The sequence below is a fragment of the Rhamphochromis longiceps genome, linkage group LG17 (assembly GCF_057381845.1).
Source record: "Rhamphochromis longiceps isolate RC_006_pf linkage group LG17, R_longiceps_female_GT1.1, whole genome shotgun sequence".
NCBI lineage: Eukaryota > Metazoa > Chordata > Actinopteri > Cichliformes > Cichlidae > Rhamphochromis > Rhamphochromis longiceps.
This window is the reverse complement of record NC_140573.1, coordinates 21,558,245-21,582,073: the sequence shown is the minus strand read 5'-3', so window position 1 is coordinate 21,582,073 and position 23,829 is coordinate 21,558,245. Positions and strand designations below refer to the sequence as shown.

Below are 23,829 nucleotides of genomic sequence, written 5' to 3'. Positions count from 1 at the left end.
CCCCGCGAAACCCCCCAAAACAAAACAACCAAACATAAAAACTTGCAGAAGTGATTGGAGCATACTTGGATTTCTCTAATTGTCATCTTTGCAGAAATAAAGCAAATTTTCCATAAACATGTTTTTGTAATTTGTCTGTAATTATGTTTCTAAAATTCCGTGCAGTGTCTGTAGAAGTAGAAGTGGTAGTCTGTGAAGAGCGCCCCTGCGTATTGATAGTTGGTACTGCAGTCTGCTTGACCCTGAAGAAAGATATTGATAAGCATATACATTATTATAGCCCAACAGTCTGTAGGATCCATGTTTCTGTGAAAATATTTATATAAATAACATCAATAATGAAAATTTCTATGACAGGCAACATAAAATAAAATGTTTTTATAACACTAATGTTTCCATCAATGTTCTTAGTAAAAGTGAGGATTGTTTAAATAGTGTTTTCATGTTCATGCAGCAAGAAGAGGACTGTGTGTCTTTAAGGTTTCATAACCAGTGAAATGTAGGTCTTTTATAGAAGAAAAATTTATAATTTTTGGTTTCTTACAGCCACTGTTGAGCGGAAGTGATACCAGCTTTGATAAAGGCGAGCCACATGAAGAGGCCATTCATGTTCCCCCTGCCGAAAAAAGGCCAAAAAAGGTCAGTTACTATTTATTCAGCAAAACCTCTAATTTTCAATGGAAACAGTAAAAAAATGTCACATTAAGGTCAGAAAAACAATTATTTGAAGCTAATTCTGAATGAATGTTATCATGATCACTTCTTTGCTCATTTGGGGAATTAGCCCATAAAAGTGAAAAATGGCCATACCTACTCAGATAGCAATTAAGAGCCTGGTTGCTGCAACTCATCTGCCAGTTCTCCTCCTTGACAAGTGTAGCATGGGCCACAGATGCCCACACTACACTTGTCATGAACCATAAGAAGTCTGGCTTGTGACATTTGGGCCAATTGATACCGAAGTGCTAAAAGTACCCCAGATTTTATATGTTTGTAAGATTGGAAGGAATATTAGTAAAATTCTCATTTTGTCTTAAGAAGATAAGCCAAACTCATCACTTCATATTAGAAGAAAGAAAAAGGCTTCAAACTTCCCCAAATGAACTAAATTCATTCCCAAAGTTAGAAGTTCGAAATTATTCTGAATTATTGATGAAGCTTTACTTAATTTTTGAGAATAATTAAATGGTTTTTGATAAATATAATATAGTTTTTAAGAGACTTAGTATTTAACTTTAAAACAAGGGCAAAATCAAACGATTTCTACAGCTGGGTTGATTTTCATCAGTGCTGCCCTTGATAATTACTTTGACAAGGCTGAAAATTCACTCAAAGTAAGTTTCACAGATCCAGATAAGTTTATTTCTTCTTTTTTATTCCAGAATCAGGACTGATTCATTTCATGCCTCAAAACTCACTTAGTAGAAAGAAAACCTCGACATAAATGTAAACGTATGACAAAGTATTCGTATGTTTGGTCTTCTGGACAGTCCTCTGTATATCAAGGTTTAAGTGTTACTGTGATTAGCATGTTGTCATCCCACTGTGAAGAAAACCTGCCACACATTCATTATTCATCAGTGATTGGCCCACACTTCCTGCATTATTAACTGCCACAGTGACTGAGTTAGTGAACTGGAACCTCAGCGACCCTCAAAACAAATTTCTGCCTAACTGCCGAACAACCCAGGCCTGATAAATGGAAGAAAACTGATGAATGGGTGGATTGATTTTGACCAGCAATGTAACAAAAAAAACGATGAAAAATGATCCATTAATTTGCATCTTCACACAGGCTTTTGTGTTTTAATACACAGCGTCACAGTAAACAATTAGATATTAAACACATTTCTGTATTGTCTCATATTTATAACATAGACATAGTAAACAATAATTTTTATATATATATATATATATATATATATATATATATATATATATATATATATATATATATATATATATATATATATATATATATATTTAATTTTCATGAATTAGAGCACACCATTCTACTTTTTTATTTTTTTTTTAAGTTCCAAAGTCTGGATGAATTTAATCTATTAAAACATTTTTTTCAAATTTCATGTAAATGATAAGAAGTTATACTTAATATTGACTTATATTCTTAAAGATGAAAAAGCCTTAAATTAATGAAAAACAACGAGGAGATTCCCTTATTTTAAAAATGGCATTTATGTTCTAAAGAAGATAAAAGCTCAGATTACAAATAAAGAAAAACCCTGTTAATTATCCTATTGTTTTGTGTGAAGCTTTTACATTTACATTTATACTTGCATGCTGTATATAAGTGACGTTTAGGGAAACAGATTATTGATTCTGACCTGTGTATTTGATGGGTATCTGCTGTCAGACACAGCGCTGATATCCAGCTGAGCAGAACAGACTGTGGACTCATCAAAATTGCACAGATGGACTACCAACTCCTCTGTAGAGCTACATAAACCAGACACAGATTTATATACACAAACAGAAAATAACATTTATGTCAATTTATTTCAATGTCGCATGTAAATTGGCATTTGAAAATCTAAAGTGTCATTCCAACATTAGCAGATAAAAAGGGAATAGATTAAGCTTAAATATAAATAATAAGAATAAGAATAACAAGAATAATAATATTAATAATACATGTTTTAATAGCATGTGTGAGTATATTAGGATACTTACTTCATGAGCAGGGTTACTTTCATGTTGACAGGAACAAACTCACTGACAGGAACTCTGAAGATGTATCGACTGGGGCTTAAAGGAAACAACAGAAGTATAACGTTATTTATTTTTACTACATATTTAATTAATAGCACGAGGTAGCATGTATCATTACTGAGGACCTGCCAAAATTTAATTGAGATTTTACTGGCATTTAAGATTAAAGGTCTTTTTGACTTTGACATCGACATCCACTCCACATGCACAGTCAAGCATTACTGCAGCCTGTTTTCTTAAAATATCATTTAAGTTTATATGATTTACATAAATGTAAATCACGCAGAACTTTACTGTCTCAAGTTTAAATCTCTCTTACAACAAACTACCTTTTCACAGTCTTCTCACTCTTTTTACAAAAGTGTCTCCTTGATAAAGATCTAAGAAGGACGTCCAGTAGATGGAGACAGTTACATCACAAAGGTGTGAAAACTTTCACTGTGGAACTATTTTGCAATAATTGAGTCTATATAAAGACATTTAACGTAGTGCTTTAGAAGAGAGTGACATGACTCTCAAAGAATCCTATAGTGAACTTTATGGGAGAACTCTCCAACAGCAAAGGTAATAATAAGAGCATTTTATTTGTGCATGCTTTTTAAGGCACTCAGGGACACCTTACAAGCAATTATATACCAAAATCACAAGCATTACAGATAAAATAACAGTTGGCAAGCGCCATAGAAATAAAATGTTGACATAGGAAAACCTCAGCAGATTTTTTACAACTTGCTGGTGATAGAAGTATAACAAGGAACTCCTTAAAATTAAAATTTACGAGATTTGAAATTAAATTTTGCTAGTGGTTCTCTACATGTTCATATTCATATTCCGTGACCACTGAAAATAAAGGCAATAGTTAAAATGACAGCTCAAAGGTGTAGAGTGGCCAAAGAAGATTTTGGGAGTGCATTCTTTCTTTGTTACGCCCACGATCCACACAAAGAATAAACAAGGGCCACCAATTTGCCCACGAGCTGCACTTGGAGAGCCATGGGCTTAGGATGAGATTTAACCCATAAATGTTTGATATTGGGACAAAGTCCACTTTATTTGGCTCTCATGGTGAATCTGGTTATTTAACAAGCTCGCAAAAGCTGAAACACCCTTTTTACAGCAGTGTTATCAAATGAAGAATATACTAAACAGTCTATAACCTGCATACAATCACAGTGTGTTTATGTTCGCTTTCTCTACTTACCCACATTCGTCTCTTAGGCAGTATTTTCTGTCAATCACCAGCTGGCTTTCTTTGATCGTGATAGAGTGGATAGTGGTGTTCGTCCCTGATAGAAACAGAAAAACAGATGTATATATATTTTTTTTTTTTTAAAGAAAAAGAACAAAGAAAATCATAGGAGCATTACTGGTGTCACTCAGACTGCAGTTCTCATGCAAGTAAATGATGATAAATGAAAAATTATGAAATTTATGACCAGAAACAGCATCAAAAATCCAAGTCCAGGAATTCAAGGTTCAAGTTTAACATGTAATAAACATCCTTTATTTTAGTGGACTAGAAACATTAGGCAATGCATCATCTTCCCTGTGACCCAGTATATACTGCTGCTACATGCACTTATGAAACCTCATGCCAATCAGGTTCAGATCAGGCAGGGCACTCACACTCCAAGTCTCACTGTTATTGCCCAAAAGACTGTTCCCCAACCCAAAACCACAAGGAATGTCATGGACATCAAGAAAGGGGAGGAGAGAGAGGAGGCTACATGTGGGCAAATAATGTAAAAAATGGCTCCTAGGAACATTTGGTGTTGTTCTTACTCTAGTTCTTACATTAAGTTACATATTGCAGCAATAGATGGCAGAAGAGCAACCACCGCCCAAACACTGTGGACCCACGAATTGGTTTTATATTGGTTTTCTGGGTATATTTTTTGGCTTTTTCTCTGCTCATTTTTGCTGTGTAAGATTATAACTTTCAAGGATTTGGCTTCCTTCCTATTCTAGTACATCTACATGGAAGAGAGATAAACGCATTGTGGCCAGCCTCTCTCCTCTCAAGATTAGCATAAAAAAGCATAAAAAATCCAGTTATTTACTAAATGCATGGATTAGAGGCGAGCTGCTGATAACATTGGGACTGAAGGAGGAGGGCTTGACGGCTAGGCCACACAACCAAGCAGGCCTTCAGAGGGAACACGATCGGCATCAGCGGGACTGAAAAGCAGCTGGAGCTGGGAGGGTCTCCTCCCTGACTCCATCCAAGCTCTGTTTGCCTTCTAAGTAATACTGATACACAGCAAATTCAAAAGTGTTAAATGTTTTGGTGTTAATAGTCTTCTTGCAAAAGTAGAGTTAATTTTACTCTAAGCAGAGTCACATTCTTTTAATGTAACTCTGAGGTGTAAAATGATAGTAGTTAAAATCAAGTGTTAAAAATGAGTGTTTCTCTGTCAAATCTGGAGGTGTTACAATGGAAACATTAACTCTTGACCTCTTAACTCTGAACTCCTAGAGGGGCTATGACACCAATAGAGTAAATTCACAGACTCCGCCCCCAGCACGGCTCCAATCGAAGCTGAAGTGAAGCCGTTTCAGAACATTTTGCTCTACATATTTGAGTTGTTTGCCATGCTTGGTAAGTCATTTTTCAAAGATTGTTTCAATTATTATTATGAGCTTTTACTTCTGTGGCTCTTTGGAGTTGAGACAAAGCTGTGTGAAAGGCATTAGCCATGTTGCTCGCTGATAGCATAATATTCTGTTTTAGCTAGCTGAAAGGTATTGTTTGCGGGCAAATACCACAGCCTTGAAAAAAGCTTGCATGTGAATTTTCAGTCAAACTTTTGGTCAAATACACCTAAAACAATGTCTAGAATGTGAAATGTTGGTATAATGGTGCTACTTGAAGCCTGAAAACGATCGCCCATAAAAAAAAAAACGAGCAAACAGCAGTAGCTGACGTCCTGACTGGGTTCTACGTTAGCATAGATCCCTCCAGAGTTTTGTGCACACGGTTTAGGTAAAAATTAAAAAGGTTGAGGTTTTACATTTAGTTCAGTATTACCTGTTGCCTGTGTCCTTGTCTTTTGGGAAAATACTTTACGCAAGTAATGGCTCAAAGAGGATTCCTTTTTTTTTTTTTACTGTGCTGCAATTGTTTACTGGATTATTTGTGCCATTAATTAGTGTCAACTAATTTTTATTCGATCTCCGCACAGGATATGCTTGTGAAGATGGAATATGGGGGAGAGCAGAAGTGCGTTGAAGTTCCACAAAGGGATGAATGAAGGACATGCATATTGTATTGAAGAAATAAGTGATGAGAATGCTGTTATTTGCATTTACCATGTCAGACCTTTTGATAAACAAAATTCTAATGAAAGTGAGAACATGTATACTGTTACATCTTTCAGAAAATGTTTTGAAATTGTGGTGCACAGTTCAGAATAAATGTTTTTCAAAAACCATTGCATCTTTTTAGTAAATGTTTATTTCCAAAAGAAATTTCTAGAAGTTCAGAACAGTAAAATTCCCGCTTTTTAGAATGAATTAGAAGATAACTCTTACGTAGTTAAACTAAAATACTCTTTGAGAGTTAATATATAAACTCTTAACACCAAGTGTTAAATTATCAACTCCAGACAGATTTGGTGTTTAACACTAAATCAGAGTTAACGTACCAACTCTCCAAAAAGAGTTAAATTAACACTCTCTGGTGTGGACCCATATAGACACTTTAATAGTGTTGAAATCAAATCCGACAGTGTTAATTTGGACATGCTGGATTTGCTGTGTAGGATCAGAAACCCGAACTATTTAAACAGATGTCCCTATAGCCAGTTTTGGCAACTGAAGATTGATCCACCAAGGCATCTGCTTACAATCAGTCCACAAAGTATTAAACCCCTATGGCTCCTCCTGTGGGACCAGAGGAGGATTGAGCCATTTGGTGCATTCATGCTGAACCCAGAGGAGTTGCATGCATTAAGACCCGGTGTGCTCTGAAACCGAGCTCTCGCCCACTGCCAGGCCCAGGCCTAGGCTGGGGTACTAGTATCTCTGGTCGAGGTGAGGCTTCATGAATCCTTGTTGAAGGATCTTTTGAATAACACTTTGTTTTTCCCTTCTAAGTTAAAATCAGTCAAAGATCTCTCAATAACTTTAATATATGAATTGAAACTATATAAAATTTTACTCACAGTCTCCAGCACTTTTCAGTTGTCCATAAAAATCTTCAATGTTTTTTTCTGAGGAGCAGAAATATCAAATGGTGAACCAAAAATCAGTTATGATGAAATTTTCTTTTAACGTAAGCAAGAACTAGAGAGTGAAATGACTTTACCTTTCATAACAGGTATTTCTGTTGATTTGGAGATGTTGATGTTTGAGTTAGTGGTTCCCTCTGTTGATGAAGGGCAGCAGTACACCTTATCACAGTATAGCAGATCACAGAAGTCCACAGCAGGGGGCCAGAGGCCAGGACTACCAGTTGGCAGGACTGGAAGAGATTTATCGTATTATTACTTTGTTTTCTCTGTTGCCACTGCTATTGGAATTCAGAAGCACTGAAAAAGCTCTGAAATAATTTAATCCGAGTATTTAGGTGAGTGTATTTAGGTCTCTATCTGATCTCTAAATGCTTATAATACTATTTAAACCATTATTTGTCTTTGTCCTTTTGGCTTTAGACTCAGTGTTAAAAGGCATAACATTACCTGTGCTGGTCCATGATGAGGTTTGCAGAGGAGTCTCAGTAGTATTACTAACACACAAAAACATAAAACTTGTTGGTTAACATAACAATAATAATGGAGACAAGCTAACAAGTACTACATTTCAGAACTTTTTAGCACCCTTCATTTTCATTTGTCATTTCAAGGGGTAAATAATGCTGGAGCTTGCCAAACAAACAAACTTTGACACTTAAAAATAGTCCAAGTCCAATAAAATGATCAGTGTGGCTGTCTCCCCTGGTGCTATAATAAAGTCTGGATATTTAGGATTTTTTTTTTGCTTTACAAAGTGAAGTAGAGTTATCAGGAAGCTAGCCAACTAATAGAAATTTGAAGATGATATATTACGTTCTGACCAAAATATGTATAAAATAACTAAACTGTACAGCATTTCTGTGACGATGGACATAAATGAAGACAAAAAACAAAATACCAGTTATGTTTGGAGGGTTAGTTAAGGGCCATTTCACACATGAGGCTACCTGGTGGCTACGGAACAATGGCAAGGCTAACGTAAGAGAAGAGGGTAGACTTCTTCTCAATAAATGTCCATATTGAGACAAATGTCATCATATAGCATAAATGCATCAAAAACAATCAGAACAGCCAAGAGAATCTCACGCGAATCTCTGAGATGACCTATCTACAACAAGAGGATAGTTATTGATCTGTTATGGTGTGGTTTCCATTACTTTCTCTGTGAAAGTTCTAAAATCCACTGGAAGTTTAACCAGCCTGAGAATGATTCTTTTGGAAGTATTCAAATAAATGCACAGTAGGTTTCAAACAAACAAAAACAAAAATGCCCTGCACATGACGTGACCAGGGGGAGGGGGCTAGCAAAAAATGTTTGGGAACCACTGCCTTAGTGTATCTGAAACAACATATGTAATGATGGTGATCTGGAACTGTTTCAGTGACGAGGAATCACTATGAAAGCTGTTATTGTTTACCTGTTTCCAGGAATGGTTCCAAAATCTTCCTCCTTCACGTTAACTAGGTATAGAGTGGTGATGGAGATGACACTGCACACACAAACACATTACAAAATAGAATTTCTTTCTTTCTTAATTTAACATATCATTTCTAAGTGACATCATATCTCACCAGAAAGCCATAGTGGCCAGCAGAGCGAAGACGCTTATCTGGAAGACTTTATGCCGCAGGCACCGACTGTATTTGTGACTTTTCTCCTCCCTTTGCACTTTTTCAGTCTTACATGCATCAGGTATTGATATTGTCGACATGCTGCTGTGTTTCTGAGGTCTCCTGTTAGAAATAACATAAACACTGCTTCATTTTCAAATCACAGAATAAATTTTCCCAAAAAAAGGAAGAAAATTAAAACTCTACTCCTGCTCCTGAAATCCATCCCTCCACATGCTTCTTGAAGGATGGAAGATAGAGCTCCTTCAAGATTATAACAATAAACTATATTTATTTGAATAGTGATGAGTCTATCCATGACATTTAGCAAAGTTAAGAGGTTATTTTGTACAGAGGTGAACGACAGTCCTTCAACTTTCTACAGGGATATCGGCTTAAGGTACTATATACATTTCTTAAGATGCGTTTCAACTAGCCCAAGATAAGACCTAAAGCTATAGTAACTGATCCCTTGGATGTTATATCATCTGTTACCTGTGGTGATTTCTTGTCTATTAATGCCTTTCAATGTTACCCACAGTAGCCTTCAGAATCTCAGTTGTCCTTGACCTGTGCTTTGCACTGATATAGTACAGTAATGTTGCAATAAAGACTTCATGAGTCATTTTCCATGGTGCTATATACTTTGTAGTAGGACTCTGCCTTTAGACATAAACATAATGGAGTTATTTTAAGAGAAATTATGAAATGCATCCTTTTAAATATTAGATTTCCTTTAAAGGATGCCATTTTATGATATTGTAATATTCTGTTTTGATCCATTTTAGCATTCAACAACTTGTGAAATTGAACTCATAAATGTAACAGTTAAGAAGGTTTGCTAAGACAAACCCTTTCACTTAGTTGAATGGAAAAGGTTTGCTTGACATTTTTGCAAATGTGTTAAAAATAAAGAATACAATTATTACAAGTACATACATAACAATCAAAATTTAGCTCAAGTGCATCATGTTTCCTCTGATAATCTGTCAGATGTTTCTGTAAGTCATTTGGAGTCCACCTGTGGTCCAAGAAATTGTTTGTAGACCTCTGAGATAGGATTGTAACTAGGCACAGATATGGGAATTGGTACAGAGAAAGGTCTGCAACACTGAAATCTCCAGTGAACACAGCGGCCTCCATCATTCAAAAACAGAAGAAGTTTGGAACCAACAGGATTCTTCCTAGAGCTGACCACCAGCCAGTCTAAGTAATTGGCTTAGAAGGACCTTAGTCAGGGAGGTGACCAAGAACTCAAGGGTCACTCTGACAGAGAGCCTTTGTTGCTCTGTGGAGAGAGGAAAACCTTCCAGAAGGACAATCATTTCTGCAGCTCCCACCAATGATGATGAGTGGCCAGACAGAATCCACTCCTCAGTAAATGGCACCTGAAGGATGTTCAGACCATGAAAAACAAAATTCTCTTTGACTTGAATGCCAAGTGTTTTCTGGAATAAACCAGGCACTGCTTATTACCTGGCCAAAACCATCTCTACTGTAGTGGTGGCAGCGTAATGCTGCAGAGATGTTTTTCAGCAGCAGGAAGCGGGACACTAGAAAGGAGTAATGAAAAGATGAATGCACTGTATAGAGAATTGGTGAAAACCTGCTCTAGATCACTCTGGACCTTGGACTGGGGTGAAGGGTCATCTTCCAACTGGACAGCGACCCTAAGCACAGAGCCAAGATAACAAAGGAGCGGCCTCAGGACCACTCTGTGAAAGTCCTGGCCGAGCCAGCGCCCGACTTGAACCTCATTAAATATTTCTGAAGAAATCAGAAAATGTGCACCAACACTCCCCATCCAACCTGATGAAACTTGAGAGGTTCTACAAAGAAGAATGGCAGAACTGCCTAAATATAGGCGTGCAAAGATTGTCCCATCATACTCAAAAATACTTGTCAGCCATTTTACGCTACTCTTTCAAGAATTCTTGAAATAGAAAGACGACTTCAATTTAAGACTGAAGAATTCACTTGGATGAGTGACAAAACATTTCTCCCACTGAAAACGCAACATCCAGATGAACAAAATGAAATTTCAGGCATTTCCTTACCTGGATGATTGGGCATGCATCAAAAAATTTCTTGGGTTAACTCTGCCTAATATTAGATTTTGTTTGATCATCTGAAACATCTGTGAACAAGTGTGGCAAATATGCTGAAACTAAGAAATCAGGAAGGGGTCAAGTGCTTTCTCATACCACTGGAAGTGGTTCTTCCATGGCTAGGGCTGTTCTCCCTGATAGACACAGCATTTGGTGATGTGCATGGCTTCAAGACTTCAGACTGTCATCAACTGCAAAATATCTTTATCGAAGCAGAACAATCCTTATCGGTTTGAGCCTCACAAAATGAAAACTGTGTATGAAAGCAGCTTAACACAGTTTTGTTGAATCTCCCAAACCTGAATTCTTCACACAAGAAGTGTGTGAAAAAGTGTCATTCTCTGAATACATATGGATGTAACTAAGTGATAGATGGATGAAGGTAAATACCCAGTGGATCGTAGACTACCCGTCAGACTCTTCAGCTTTGCCAGTCGACGGTTCCAGACCTCAAGTTCGTTGATACGAGTTTCCAGGTTGTCAGTGAGCTTTGACAGCTGCTGCACTGCGCCCACATTTTCCATGAAGATCTGCTCCTGGAAGAGGAGAGGGAGGGCATTAGTGCTGGTTGCTAAGATCACTGCAGGATGTAGTTGTCAGGCAACCATTATACTTTCAAAATGTTATCTTAAATATTTCTTCTAATGACAACCATTTTTTTCCTTGTGTTGTGTGTGCATGCAACCAATGTAAGATTTGAAAATCACTAAAGTAACCTAAATTTGGTTGTATTTGAAGAGTAGCATAAATGTAGAGTATCAGTAAAAAAACAAAACACACACACACACACACACACGCACACACACACACACACATATATATATATATTAGGGGTGCAACAATACACAAAATTCATATGTAAGCACTTCTTACCTTGTCCACCATGAGGAAGTTATTAATTTTCTCTCCGTCAGAACAGATGACATCTCCAACATCTTTCACTGCAGAAGGCAGCAGCTCTTTCACCTCCTGAGCTATAATACCTTAATATCAGAAGACACATGGATAAATATAGTATATATATTTTATATATATATATATTGATATATTTTTCATATTATTTTGTTATAGTATTAAAATCCATATTTTTGGGGGTAAATTTACTGGTGTATAGAGCTTGACCCAAGACTAGACGACTGGCTACCCAAAGGGTTGCTTCATAAAGTGTCTCATGACATGAAGATGGTCACCCAAATGTTGTGTTCTTATCACCACATTGTTGTCATCTTGTCACCAAATGTGTGCATGGTGAATGCAGTTGTAAGGTCACAATTTGGTGCTCAATTGATTTGCCAAATATATAAATATATATAAATATTGTGGGATTTGTACAAAATATTTATAGACACCATATTGATGTTGGCACTCGCAATGCCCTAGGCAATGTTTATGCAACGTTTCATCAAGATTGGGCCACTCGTCTCAGAGGAGAATAGAAAGATTCAAACATATGGTATGATCAGCATGATGAATTGCAGCACCTGTCTGGTGGGTGTGGTCTATTCCCATTTTGGAAGCAAACTCTGGTTTATAATCAAACTCGACTATCTTCATCTGATTAATTCTCTTCAGCTGCTGCTCAGAGTCGACCTAATAAGCAAAAAGAGGAACACATTTTTGGTCATTTTTAATGTGTAAAGTCAGAGGGACAATAGGACAAACAGAATTCAGCTGAACCACTGAATAAATGCCAAAGATATCAGTGGTGGTCTTTAAGACATTGCCTTTTTTAATTATACTAAAACTACTTAACTGTCGATTCAGATTCTACAGATTTCTGTGCTGATGTAGATACTACTACAGAAGACTAGAGAGTCGAACATCAACCACAAATGAAAAAGCTACCTGCTACAAATGGACAAAACTCATCATTTAGATATTCAGATAATGAAATTTTTTTCACCTGCTGTATGTTCTCCTTAGCGCGACAGTCAGATGGCTGCATGATGGTGCCCATCACTTTGGCATTACCGCAGACAACCAGTGCCTCATCAGGGGAGTCGGTGTTGATGCCCACCCGACCCTGACACACCAAATCTTCTTGCACCACTCCGCGCTGCCACATTGTGTCCCCATCCGTCTCAAACTGACCAGGGTTAGACGCCTGTGGCAAAGATTTATTTATTTTTAATGGAATCTTAAACTTTTTAATACAGTCATTGAGTTATTGGTTTATCAATTTTTGGTTCATAGATGTATTTTTTTACCCTGACAATAATCTTCTCCGACACCAAAGCTGTCAGGGGAAAACTCTCATCTTTGACTACAGCATACAGACCAACCACCATCTGAAAATACCTGAATAAGCACAAACAATTATTATTGTTATCTACTGCTGTTATGCCTTCATTAATTTTTTTATATTTATACATTTACAAACCTCTGGTCAGGGTTTGGTTTGCCTTTTTTTCGCATGTTGTTGGCCGTCGTCTCGCTGAAGTGCAGTCGGCCAAGTGTTACTCTGGTTATTTTGCCACCGGGTAGACTGACCCTGGAAGTTTTGATAGCATTATGTTTAAAATGCTGTATTTGCCACATTTTTAACTCTATCATCTGCCATTTGGTAGTCTAGATAGCTTGCCAGAGGCTAAATAATTTGACAACAAAGGCCTAAATCAAATCAATCCATACAAGGTCTTCTGCTTATCGAATTCAGGATAAGACAGTTTTGGTCTTGAAAAATGGAGTGTTGGAAAAAAAATGGAATGCTCTAAAATGCTTTTCTCCTTCAACACCCAGCTGCTTTCTTAAACATTGAACTGCTGTACATCATACTGTACTGTCTTCCATGAAGACAATAAGGCTCAAACATTATTCAGGCAAAAGAAAAGCTTTTCTACAGTAGTTAAGTCATATGTATCTGGTCAAAAATATGGACTTTAATACTGTTACATACCTGACTGGATGAAAGGGTTTTTTGCTGCGGTCAGGTTGAGATTGTTCAATGGTCACAAGGTGACTTGGAGTTTCCAGCTTTGATAAGAAGGAGACAAACAAACATTACACAGATGAGTAATGTCGGAAAGCATACTAAGTATTTGCATGTATGAATTGGGTGGACAATACCAAAGTGCTGTCAAAGGATGGTAGGAACAAGATTTTAGACCTGAACACGGCAGAAATGAGCTACAAGAGCTTTGGGGTCCTTAGGGACTAGTAAAGCGCTATATAAATACAGGCCATTTACCATTTACCAAGAGCATCAGTAAGAAGCTTGATGAGAAGGTGGCAAGTGTTATTGTGATTATTTGGAAATCAAATAAATAGAAGATGACCATCAAATGTCCAGTCTGGAGCTCCATGCAAGAGGTTGCCTCATGGATCATAAGAAAGGTGGTGGTTTAGTCCAAAACTACAGGTGAGCAGTGTTGGTCAAGTTACTTGAAAAAAGTAATCAGTAACTAATTACTGATTACTTCCCCCAAAAAGTAATCCTGTTACTTTACTGATTACTTTTTCAAAAGTAATTAATTACTTAGTTACTTAGTTACTTTTTAAAAACACGATTTACAACCTGAAGAGGTGATAAAGCGATAGGTCTTTCAGCCCAATTCTACTTTTTCTACATAATCCATCATACAAAATGTAATCAAATGGAAAGGTCTCTTTTCAAAACTTGTTTTATTAGTTTTAATCTTTTAACTTTATGCATCAAGCAAAAATGTAATTATATGCAACATTCTCTGACTGGAAGAAATTTGTTTAATATTTAAACCTAATTTCTGCACATTCCAGCACAAAAAATAGTTTTTTTTGTGTGTGTGTTTACACTCACTCTTTCAAACAGATGCAAGTAAAACACAGCAGAAAATGAATAAAATCAAAGACTAGTGGTCCTTTTGCTCTATTTTCACCTGTAAAGCGGGAGTAGGGTAGGCGGAGGTTTACCCTGGTGCAGGTGTGCCGCAGTTATCAGTGGAAGAATCCGCGAGTTTCTCTGTGAGTTTCCCATTACGTCGTAGTGCACTCGGTGCTTGCTTGGAAGTTTAGGGGGGTTTTTTTCGCTGAAAAAGAAGTTTTCTTCCCACGCACAGCGGACACTAATGTTTTTGTCACTTTTTATGGAATCAAACTCAAAATAAGGTCAGTATTTCCACGCTTTAAACGCTGCACGCTCATACTCTCTCCCGCACTCGATATGTTATCCATTGTTGATCTGCACACAGCTGTTGTCACAAACGTGGCACTCGCTTACGTCACTGTCATGAAACATTCTGTTCTGTTTTACCAGGAATGTATTAGTCAAACCAAATCTGCTTTTTACTCTGCTATTGTCTGCTCAAGTGAGAACTCTACCAAGACCCTTTTCTCACTATTCAACTCTTTTAACAGGCCACCTGATTCTCTCCCTGCTCATCTCTATTCATCTAACTTCTGTGATGCTCTAATGCTATTCTTTATTGATAAAATTCATAAAATACACTTAGACCTGGACCCTAATGCTCAATGTAGCTTCTCTGTCCTAACTTCTCCCCCTTCTCACTTCCTCTCTGTTTTTCAACTTCCATCCTTAGCTGATATTGCTGATCTCATCCATAAATCAAAGCCTTCTACCTGCCAGCTCGATCCTATCCCCACTGTCCTCGTCAAAGCCTGCTTACTCCCTCTCCTTCCCCTCATATCTGCTATTATTCACTCTTCACTCACCCTTGGAACTGTTCCTGCTTCCTTCAAAGTTGCTGCTATTACCCCAATTCTGAAAAAAACTGGTCTAGATCCCAACAACTTTAATAATTTTCGTCCTATCTCCAATCTACCATTTCTCTCAAAAATCCTTGAAAAAATAGTTGCTTCACAAGTCCATCTTCACCTAACTGATAATAACCTTTACGAACAGTTCCAGTCTGGCTTTCGTCCTCTACATAGCACTGAAACTGCTCTTATAAAAATAACAAACGACCTTCTTATAGCAGCTGATTCTGGTCTCCTCTCCATCCTTATCCTTCTTGATCTGAGTGCAGCTTTTGACACCATCTCTCATCCCATTCTCCTTAGCAGATTAGCTTCTATTGGTCTCTCTCACACTCCACTAGCCTGGTTTAAATCATACCTATCTGACCGCACTCAGTTCATTCAATTAAAATCCTTCACTTCTCAGCTTTCTCCTTTATCCACTGGGGTGCCCCAGGGATCTGTCCTCGGGCCCCTTCTTTTCATCATCTACCTTCTTCCACTCTGACATATTTTTCGTAAATATAATATTCAGTTCCACTGCTACGCCGATGACACCCAGCTCTATCTCTCTACCAAACCTGACTCTACTCTTCCTCCACCCTCCCTCATCCTCTGTCTAGCTGAACTTAATTCTTGGTTCTCCTCCAACTTTCTTAAACTCAACAGCAATAAATCGGAACTTCTTCTGGTTGGCACTAAACGACTGCTATCCAGAATTAACAATTTCTCTCTCACCATCAATAACTCGCTGGTCCCTATCTCTCCCTCTGTGAAAAGCTTGGGTGTCATTCTCGATAGCACATTATCCTTTAACTCACATATCAATAATATTACACGTGCAGCATATTTCCAACTCCGTAACATTAATCGCCTCCGCCCCTTCCTCACACCTCACGCCACTGCCATTCTCATCCATAATCTTGTTATCTCTAGAATTGACTACTGCAACTCATTATTATTTGGCCTTACACAAAAATCTATCAACAAGCTCCAACGTGTCCAGAACTCTGCTGCCCGTATTATTACTAGGACTTCTTCTACCCACCACATCTCCCCAATCCTGAAGCAACTTCACTGGCTCCCGGTCAAATTTCGCATCCATTTTAAAATAATTCTGTATACATTCAAGGCTATTCATTCTCTCTCTCCACCGTACCTCTCTGACTTATTACAGATGAAGCTCCCATCCCGCTGCCTCAGATCTTCATCTTCTCTTTCTCTCTCTGTTCCCTCTGCTCGTCTGATCACAATGGGAGGGAGGGCCTTTAGCTGCTCTGCCCCTCGACTTTGGAATTCCCTACCCCCGGACCTCAGAAATATTAGTTCATTCTCTCTTTTTAAGTCCACCCTCAAAACTCATCTGTTTAAAATTGCCTATTCTTAAATTTCTGTATGTTTTAACTTTTATCTTCTATTTTTATCATTGTGTATATTTCCAGTTTTTATCTGTTGTACAGTGTCCTTGGGTGCTTTGAAAGGCACTATTTAAATAAAATGTATTATTATTATTATTATTATTATTCTCGCGAAAAAAAAAAACGGTTTTAGTAATGCAGTAACGCAGCATTCCTATGAGAAAGTAATGGTAATCTAATTACCGTTTTTGCAATAGTAATCCCTTACTTTACTCGTTACTTGGAAAAAAGTAATCGGATTACAGTAACGCATTACAAGTAACGCGTTACTGCCCATCTCTGCAGGTGAGGAGTTTATTAATGATCTAAAAGCAAAACACCATAATGGACTGAAATCTTGCAGCGCCTGCAAGGTCTTTGGCACTCACTGTGTTTGGCAGAATGGAGGTGGGAACATAATACTTTGAGGCTGTGTTTCTCCTACGGGCACAGGATGACTTCACCCCACTGAAGTTATCTTGTACCCTTAGCCATGTAATGTTCATTGGCCCCTCAATGGAGTTTCACCATTTTCATATAGTATTATTATGCATGTAAACCTCCTTTGATTTAAAACTAATGTTTAATGTCTGCATGATTATTTTTCCTTCTCTAACTGAAAGTAAATCTATACACACCTTTACCCCGAACACTTTTATCTGGAAAAAGTCGATTTCCTGTGGCCCACTGGCCGTTTTGATGTACTGTGGCTCTGCATCCACACCAATGTGAACAGTGACCTGAAAGTGGTTCTTCTTTTGGCAAACAAAGGACTCGTCAGCTGTGGAGTAGTTGAAGCCTTTATCTGTATCAACGTGGTAGGCAGGAGGAGACCTAAAACACAGTGATGCTGGTAAACCATGTTGTAGGTCAAGAAAGGCTATCTTTGCAGTAAGAGACTGGGTTGATCCTTGACTCACAGTGTCTGGTAGTTGCTGTCGTGCAAAGTGCTCCACTGTTCTGGCCTGTACTGTTCCCAAGATAGTAGTTGATAGGATCCCACACCCATTCCACCAACACTTGCAGTGCTCCCCACACCACCATGAGTTCCTTCACCATCAGAGCTGGAGGTGCCAACTCCTGCAGATGGTTCCTCAGACTCTGATCTCCTCCTTTTTTTCCTCTCTAAGGTGCTGAAACAGGAGAAGACAGATTCAAAGCTCCAATGGAGTGCCACAGGGCTTAATCTTAGGTCCACTGCTATTTCCTTTTTACATGCTTCATCTTCGTGGCATTTTTATGCCAATAATATGTACACACACATTTTTATATCAATAACAGTCTTCTGTGTATACCAATAGCAACTGTAGCATACTATATTATGTGACTTAATGGGATTAAATTCTAAATGTCAAAAACTTTCCGCATTTCAACAATAATTTAATATTTATTTTAACTGATTAAACTCCATTCACTTGTTCTGGCTGTCAATCAGTCTAAATTCAAGAATATTTTCTCAGCCTTCTTTTGCAGACTCACTCTGTCATTGCAGAACTGATTTAAAATGTAAGTAATTCAGGACTGTCTCTAAAACACATGCCATGCCTTCTTTATCTTTATGGTTTGGATTGTATCCCATGGTTTCTGTTACCTTGCTGTCAACTTTTAGGACTATTTATTCAGACTGTCATTTACATGATAACAATTCCACCTATTGTAAAATAAAATTACCACATTGTGACATCATAGCGTCATAAAGCTGAATATCTGCTTACCAGGTTTGTAGTGTGGAGGCAGAACCCAGCATATGGGTTGGAGAGGGTGTGGTTAGATTTGGGAGCAAGCCTGGTCCAGTGCATGCTGTGGTATAGATGTTTGAAGGTGGTAAAGGTGGAGAAGGAGGTGTGGGTGGGGTGTAAGATTGCGAGTATTTCTCTGAACTTAGATAGCGTGATTGTCCAGGTGAGTTATGTGTGTGGTGCTGCTGCAGAGGAGCAGGTGGTCCAGGTGGAGCAGGAGGGGCAGGTGGACTCCCAGACTTGATATAAGTGTTTGTGAGTCCCAAAATACAAAGCTGATCATGAGTCAGCTCGCTGGGGTTGGAGGGGGCAGGCCGTCGACCCTTAAAGTGACAGGAGGAGGAAGCAGCAGATGCATTTGTGGGTTGAAATGCCTCCTGCGTGGTTGGCTGGTTGGACCAATAGGATGACATGTAGCGGAGGTTCCCTGATTAGAGAAGAAAATGTCTTACAAAAGCTTTTTTGTTTCATAAATTATTTGCGATAAAACATGATTATTATGAGCCTCAAGTCATTGTTATTTTTATATCTTGAACAATTAGCACAGATGTGCATATGCCTGATGTTTGGGAGGTCTCTTTGCTGGCACAATCATCACAACAAGAGCAACCAGTCACTCACTCCCAAGGTAACAGGTTTGTAGTTTTTTCACACATAACGAGGAAGATTACACTTGTTGGAATTAATAATTTGTACTAGATTATTAGATTACAAGTGAAGAACGCTTCTGCAGACTCAAGGGGCTGTTAAAGTTGTGCGGTGTTGTAATTATTATTTCAGTTATGAATAGCTATAAAGGGGTCACCATGTGTGCTTGATCAGGTTTGCTTTTCAAATGTTAATAAAACCAGCGCTCTTGTCAGCGTGCGGTCTATGGGAGAAAGGAATGTGAAAAAACGAAATTTGTTGTCTCTTAAAATGCAAATATTGCATATAAAAATGCATGTCTGATGTCTGTAAATGGTACCTGGAATCTGTGCAGGTGACCAGGCCTCTGAGCCCGAATCAGGAGGAGACTCAGGCAGCATGCTGGGAGGAACAAAACAACATGAAGAGCAATTCTTATTCATATTTAATATAAGTGTTTAATTGTGTTATGCATTTACAGCCTTCCCTTTGGTGATAACAACCAGCTGAACACTGACTTAATGTTTGTTGTCTAACAGAATCTCCTCCAGGGAGAAATGATGATATTCATATTTAGTTCTGCAGCTTCAGGATGAGCTGTTTCATGCAGCAAAATACGAGGAAACCTTCTGCACCTGATAGTGAACTTTGTAACTGAGATATATTCAAATGATTATCAGGCAATTAAAATATTGAAATACAGTCAGGACTTCATTTTATAGACCCTACATCATAACTGTAGGGTCATGACCCTAACAGGAGGAGAACTGAGTTCATGCTGTCAGACAGAAATAAAATCGGATAATTGTACCTCAAAGCCACTCTCAGAAAAATACGCAAAAAAGTACAAAATTAGAGAGGTATTAAAAAAAGGTTCCTATCCACATTAAAGGACATTTCAAATGTTTAAACCTCCCTTTTCACCTCCAAAAGAGCAACAGATGAAAAACATGATCTCAAAGTGTCGATGTGTCTTTGAGGGTGACTCTTACAAGCTGATGGGGTCCACATCGTTGCTGAGGTACTGCTCCAGGATGCTCGTGTCAACCGCGACAGAGCTGTCCAACACACCGCTCACATCCTGACCTGAACACACACGCACGCACACACACACACACACACACACACACAGAGGAAATTACAACGACATTTTCACAGTCGTCACAAACACAAACTAAATGTTAAAGAGTTCAGATTTTCACCTCCAGATTTTAATCCTTCCATTACAGTAGTTTTGCATGATCCACAGTTCACAATAAAAGCCATCCTTCCAGCCAGCCTTACAGTTTAAGCCATCTTTCTCTGATTGACAGCCCCTCATAAACAAGCAGAGCTGCGTGGCTGAAATAACCGCATTAGGAATATCTGCTCTCTATGACATCAAACAGATCCAATAGTATTTGAAACTCTGGTGATGTTTATCACAAGTATATGAGCTACATGACAGAAAATAAAGAAAAGCAGAGCAGAGGCATCGTAATAATTTGTTCCATTATTTATCAAAAGTCCCTCTGATATAATCAGTGGTGTTGAATAACATCCAGTTTCACACGTGATAAAGTTCACCTACACACACACTGATCAATAATTTTTGATCTTATCAGCTTTGTGACAATATGGAACTAGATAAGGTACTGTACATGTGGCCAGTTAACCTACTGACAGTTGGTGGGTTTCTATTTTTAGGGTCAGACTAAAAGTGAAGGCTAAAATGAAATGAAACTCACAGACAACAATGAACTGCTCAGATTTTCAGGACTCTTTTAGATCATGGGAATGTTTCTGTAGAAATCCTTAAGAATTTCTGAACTGTCCTTATTGAGGATCTTAACTTCCCAGTAACTCATCCAAACCTTCTTCCAAGCTCATCTTTAGAAGTCCATACAACCCTCTTAATAACAGGTTTATCAAGCGTTCCTGGAACTGTCACATTACCAACCTTAAAGTCACCTCACAAGAGAATTTTATCCTGCTTAAAGACATCAGCACTTTCACCGGAAAATCCTCAACCATCCTTACGGATTCTTACAGCACGACCCACCCCTTAAATCCAAACCTCAGGCTTTCACTCATTCTGTGATATTCGCAGGTGACGTGCTGCTAATGTTAGGAGGATATCCCACCATTGAAGAACTGCTGCAGCGCCTCGTTCTCTCCCAGGACCTGGGCTGGCAGCCGGCTGGCTTCAGGATCCATTCAGCACAGTAGGGGGCGCTGCAGTGGCAGAGCACGGGATGAGGAGAAAGTCCAGCAGAGCTCTTCACACTGAGAATAAACAAAAAGGTAAATTTTTATTGAATTATTATTATTTTTACCAGCACACACAACAACAGGGCGATGATGTTAATAACCGCTGCATGTTGACGATGTTTGTGCAAAGCTTTTTTGGCCCACCGTCCAAGAAGGAGGAAGGGTGCATACAGACTTACATATATGCATGCATCATTATAGTGAGATTAAAGAGACAAAATGTGATCACAACATAAAATACTTGAGGCTGAGCTCAAACTAAAAAGCAGCAAAACTTGAAGCACAGACTGTAAATAACCTGCTTTTTGGAGCGTTTTGGTTGTCGCCATGTTGGTGTTTGGAGCTAGAAATGACTTGACTTGGAAGAGAGGATGCAATGCCACACTAGGAGCTACTGGTGGACTGCTTGGTTAGTGAGCTGCATACATGAATGTTGTGATTGCCATCAAAGACTGAAGAAAAGGCAGATTGTTTACTTGTTTACCACACACATAGATCCTGCCACACAGATTAACCACACAGCAAGGGATTTTAGTTAACTGCACCATTCAGTGTGAAAAGGCAGCTGTGGCTCAGGAGGTAAAGCAAATGACCTGCCAGCAGAAGGTCAGATCCTGAACACCAAATTGCTCTTGATGCTTGTCTGTGTGTGTTTGAGAGACCATTAGGTATAACTGTGTGTCAGTGGGTGAATGTAGTTAAATGTGCTTTAACTGCTTGGGGTAGAAACTCATTTCTTTACATTTAACAAAACACACCATCGTTCCTGACTTTAACCTTTATCTGTATTTGTTGTCTGAATCACAGAAAGCAGTCACGCCACCATCCACGCTATGTTTGCAGATGAACCACAGTCAGGTGGACGTGTCAGTATCTTAGAAAGAACTACTGACTTCTCTTCATTGGCTCCCTGTTATTGAATATGTTACCAAACAGACAGACACCTTCTCTACTTTTAAGATTAAACTTAAAACTTTCCTTTTTGATAAAGCGTTTAGTTAGCGCTGTATCAGGCGATCCTGAATCTGATCTGCATTTAATCATTACTTGTTAGTAATCTCTGGCTCTCTTCCACAGCACGTCTTTGTCCTGTCACCCCCAAATGGTCACGGAAGACCACTGCCCGTACCTGAGCCTGGTTCTGCTTGATGTTATTTCCTGTAAAAAGGGAGTTTTTCCTTCCCACTGTTGCCAAGTGCTCATAGTTTTCTCTGCATTATTGTATAGTCTTTTATAAAAAGCACTGTCAGGTGACTGTTGCTGTGATTAAGTACTGTATAACTGAAATTGAATTGAATTAAAGCTGCCTGCTTTAACCTGTTTTTTGTTTTGAAGATGGACAGCTGCTCCATCTAATCACCTGCAGGGAAAAGGCCTTCTTAGAGAAAGCCTATACACAAATACAGCATACATCCATTTATGATTGCTTTAATTATGTATTTATAATTTCAGTTCATTCATCAACTTACTCTGAAAATGGTTAAAAGCAGAAAAGTGAGAACACACTTGATTTGTTTTTATTGGTAATGCGTGTCTGACGACACCTGCAGTCAATAAATCACCTGAAATGTCCTGTTTAAACAGCTCAGATCTGCTGGGACATGTTTGTTCAAACACACCTGTCTGCAAGATGGCCGCCAGTCAGTGGTGATTTCAGACTTTATCCAAGCTGCTGTCTTCAGGTACAATCCATGTGTAAGGACGGATTCAGTGTTCCATGTTTCAGATCCTCAAAGACTCCCCAAAGTGTCCACTGTTCCTCGTCTTTCTCTGTGTGTGCAGCCGAGGGAAATCCCTCCTTTAAAGAATAAAAATGTTTTCTTGTGGTTGTATGCGGTGCTGTGTGGATTGTCTCTGTCTGTCAGCTGGACTTTGAGCTTTGAACAGGAAGAGGCATTCGCACACCTGACAGAGGCGGACATCCATAAACCAGCCAGTCATATTCTGGAAGCACACGCATGCCGAGCCTCTCTGTAAATGTTGCTGTACTTTCTTTCTCCTCATCACCTCGTGATGTTTCACAAAGCTGAATGAAAGCATCCACACATCAGAGGCTGCTGTTTCTGTCTTTGCTATGCAGAAATTCAAGTTCGCATTTATACATCTGCGAAGCTGAGGGTGTAACGTGTGATTAAGTGGTTCGGTGTGAGTTTCAAACAATTACATTTCTGTACTCTGATGAATATTCCCTCCGACACACCACACGTGATCTGTTTATTGGCTGTTTGGCTTCAAACGTCAGATTCAGACCGCAAAGAGTCGATAATTCAGGGGTTTGTGGGGCGTGGTGGTGGTGTGACTGTACCTGCAGGCAGAAATGTGCCACATATGTAGTTCAGACAAATTTGTCTGAGTTACATAATCTGTAACCTATAGCCTATAACAAAAAGGTATTTTACATGCTTCTCTTTTAAATTTCTCCTGAATAGCCCAGTATCTATTTCCTCATGAGTCATGACACTTT

The 23,829-nt window shown here is 38.6% G+C and overlaps 1 protein-coding gene across 1 annotated transcript; it reads right to left on the bottom strand.

The window, feature by feature from the left end:
* Window positions 1-41: 41 nt before the first annotated feature.
* On the bottom strand, window positions 42-23,220 carry myrfl (myelin regulatory factor like). Its single transcript, XM_085387097.1, has 24 exons — window positions 22,985-23,220; window positions 21,239-21,380; window positions 20,108-20,201; window positions 19,456-19,517; window positions 18,465-18,915; window positions 17,670-17,882; window positions 17,388-17,583; window positions 13,578-13,654; window positions 13,062-13,172; window positions 12,889-12,979; window positions 12,585-12,785; window positions 12,163-12,271; window positions 11,555-11,664; window positions 11,072-11,217; window positions 8,535-8,696; window positions 8,381-8,452; window positions 7,410-7,456; window positions 7,037-7,192; window positions 6,894-6,941; window positions 3,932-4,016; window positions 2,692-2,766; window positions 2,346-2,457; window positions 545-616; window positions 42-242 (listed from the first exon to the last, which is right to left on the bottom strand). Exons 2-24 carry the CDS (start codon window positions 21,309-21,311, stop codon window positions 150-152), a joined length of 2,856 nt encoding a protein of 951 aa, XP_085243223.1. The 5' UTR covers window positions 21,312-21,380; window positions 22,985-23,220; the 3' UTR covers window positions 42-149.
* Window positions 23,221-23,829: the final 609 nt, after the last annotated feature.